At 37.3% G+C, this 1,386-nt stretch overlaps 1 protein-coding gene across 1 annotated transcript; it reads right to left on the reverse strand.

Moving 5' to 3' along the window:
• Positions 1 to 314: 314 nt before the first annotated feature.
• On the reverse strand, positions 315 to 869 carry LOC131650891 (uncharacterized mitochondrial protein AtMg01250-like). The gene has a single exon (XM_058920594.1). It carries the CDS (start codon positions 867 to 869, stop codon positions 315 to 317), a length of 555 nt encoding a protein of 184 aa, XP_058776577.1.
• Positions 870 to 1,386: the final 517 nt, after the last annotated feature.

Consider the following 1,386-nt stretch of genomic DNA (forward strand, 5'->3'; position numbering starts at 1 on the left):
AAAGATTATCTTTGCCTTGCAAAATTCTCCACCTCCAGTTATTAAGGAGAGCTAAGTTAAAGTCAAAAATATTTTTAATACCTAACCCCCCCCCCCCCCCCCCCAATTCAAGAGGGAGACACACCTTCTTCCAACTCACCCAATGAATCTTTCACTTGCCTTCTAAACCGCCCCATAAAAATTTGCCTTGTACTCGTAAACTCTTTAACCACCTTCGTCGACATTTTATAGAAAAATATAGTAAAGATAGTTAGAAAGCAGAGAATCAACTTCAAGAGAGTAATCCTATCACCAAGATTAAGAAATCGATTTTTCTAATCTGATAAATGTTTCTTCATCTTGTTCAAAATAGGGATCCATGTCGAATACTTCCTCGGTTTGGAACCAATCAAAATACATAGAAAAATAAAGTTACCAGCTTCCACCCTACAAGAAAGAACATACGATGCGGCTTCCACAAAGTTGCTATTAGTACTAATGCCAATCAACTTGCTCTTGTGATAATTAATATCAAGCCCCAAAACTAATTCAAAGGCTTTCAAAACCGATTTGATAGACCACACATGCTTCCAAGAACCTTCCCCAATCAACAAAGTATCATCCACAAATTGAAGAATATCGATAATACACCAACCCTTAATGGCGAAACCATAATACTCCCCAATCTCTAAAGACTTCCTCACTAACCCCGTTAATTTCTCCGCTACCAAAACAAAAAGAAAAGATGAAAGAGGATCTCCCTGTCTCAAACCTTTCTCCACCTCAAACTCATTAGTAGGACTACCATTAACTAACACAAACATTTTGCTTTGGAAAATCAAAAGGTCCATCCATCTTCTCCAAACCGATCCAAACCCTATTTTATCCATCTTAAGTCTTAAAAAATTACAATTCACTTTATCGTACGCCTTTTTGAAGTCCACTTTAAAAAGAAGAAAATCCTCCCCTCCTTTTTGGCATAATCTACGAATTCATTATCCACCAAAACTCCATCAAGTAATTGTGTTCCCGACACAAAAGCACTTTGACACGGAGAAATAATGGAGCTCAACACCCTTTTAATCTTCCCGCCAAAAGCTTCGCAATCGCTTTATACATACAACCTACTAAACAAATAGGTCTATAATCGTCCAACGATACAGATTTGGAGATTTCGAGATCAAAGTCAAAAAAGAAGAAGTCACCGCCTTAGACAACACACTCCGGAATGAAAGCAATTAAAGAAGCGAATAAAGTCCTTTTTAAGAAAAGACCAACATTTATTAATGAACTGTACCCATCCAGACCCAGACTCATAGAAATCCCACAACCCCATATATCATCTTTAATCTCCTCATCTTAGAAGGGACTTTCAAGACCAAACCTCTACTCCATATTAATACAATT

The sequence above is a fragment of the Vicia villosa genome, linkage group LG2 (genome assembly GCF_029867415.1).
Source record: "Vicia villosa cultivar HV-30 ecotype Madison, WI linkage group LG2, Vvil1.0, whole genome shotgun sequence".
NCBI lineage: Eukaryota > Viridiplantae > Streptophyta > Magnoliopsida > Fabales > Fabaceae > Vicia > Vicia villosa.

What these genes read in the sequence shown, in the direction of transcription:
- LOC131650891 (XM_058920594.1), bottom strand. Translation starts at nt 869, where the DNA reads ATGGATAAAATAGGGTTTGGATCGGTTTGGAGAAGATGGATGGACCTT.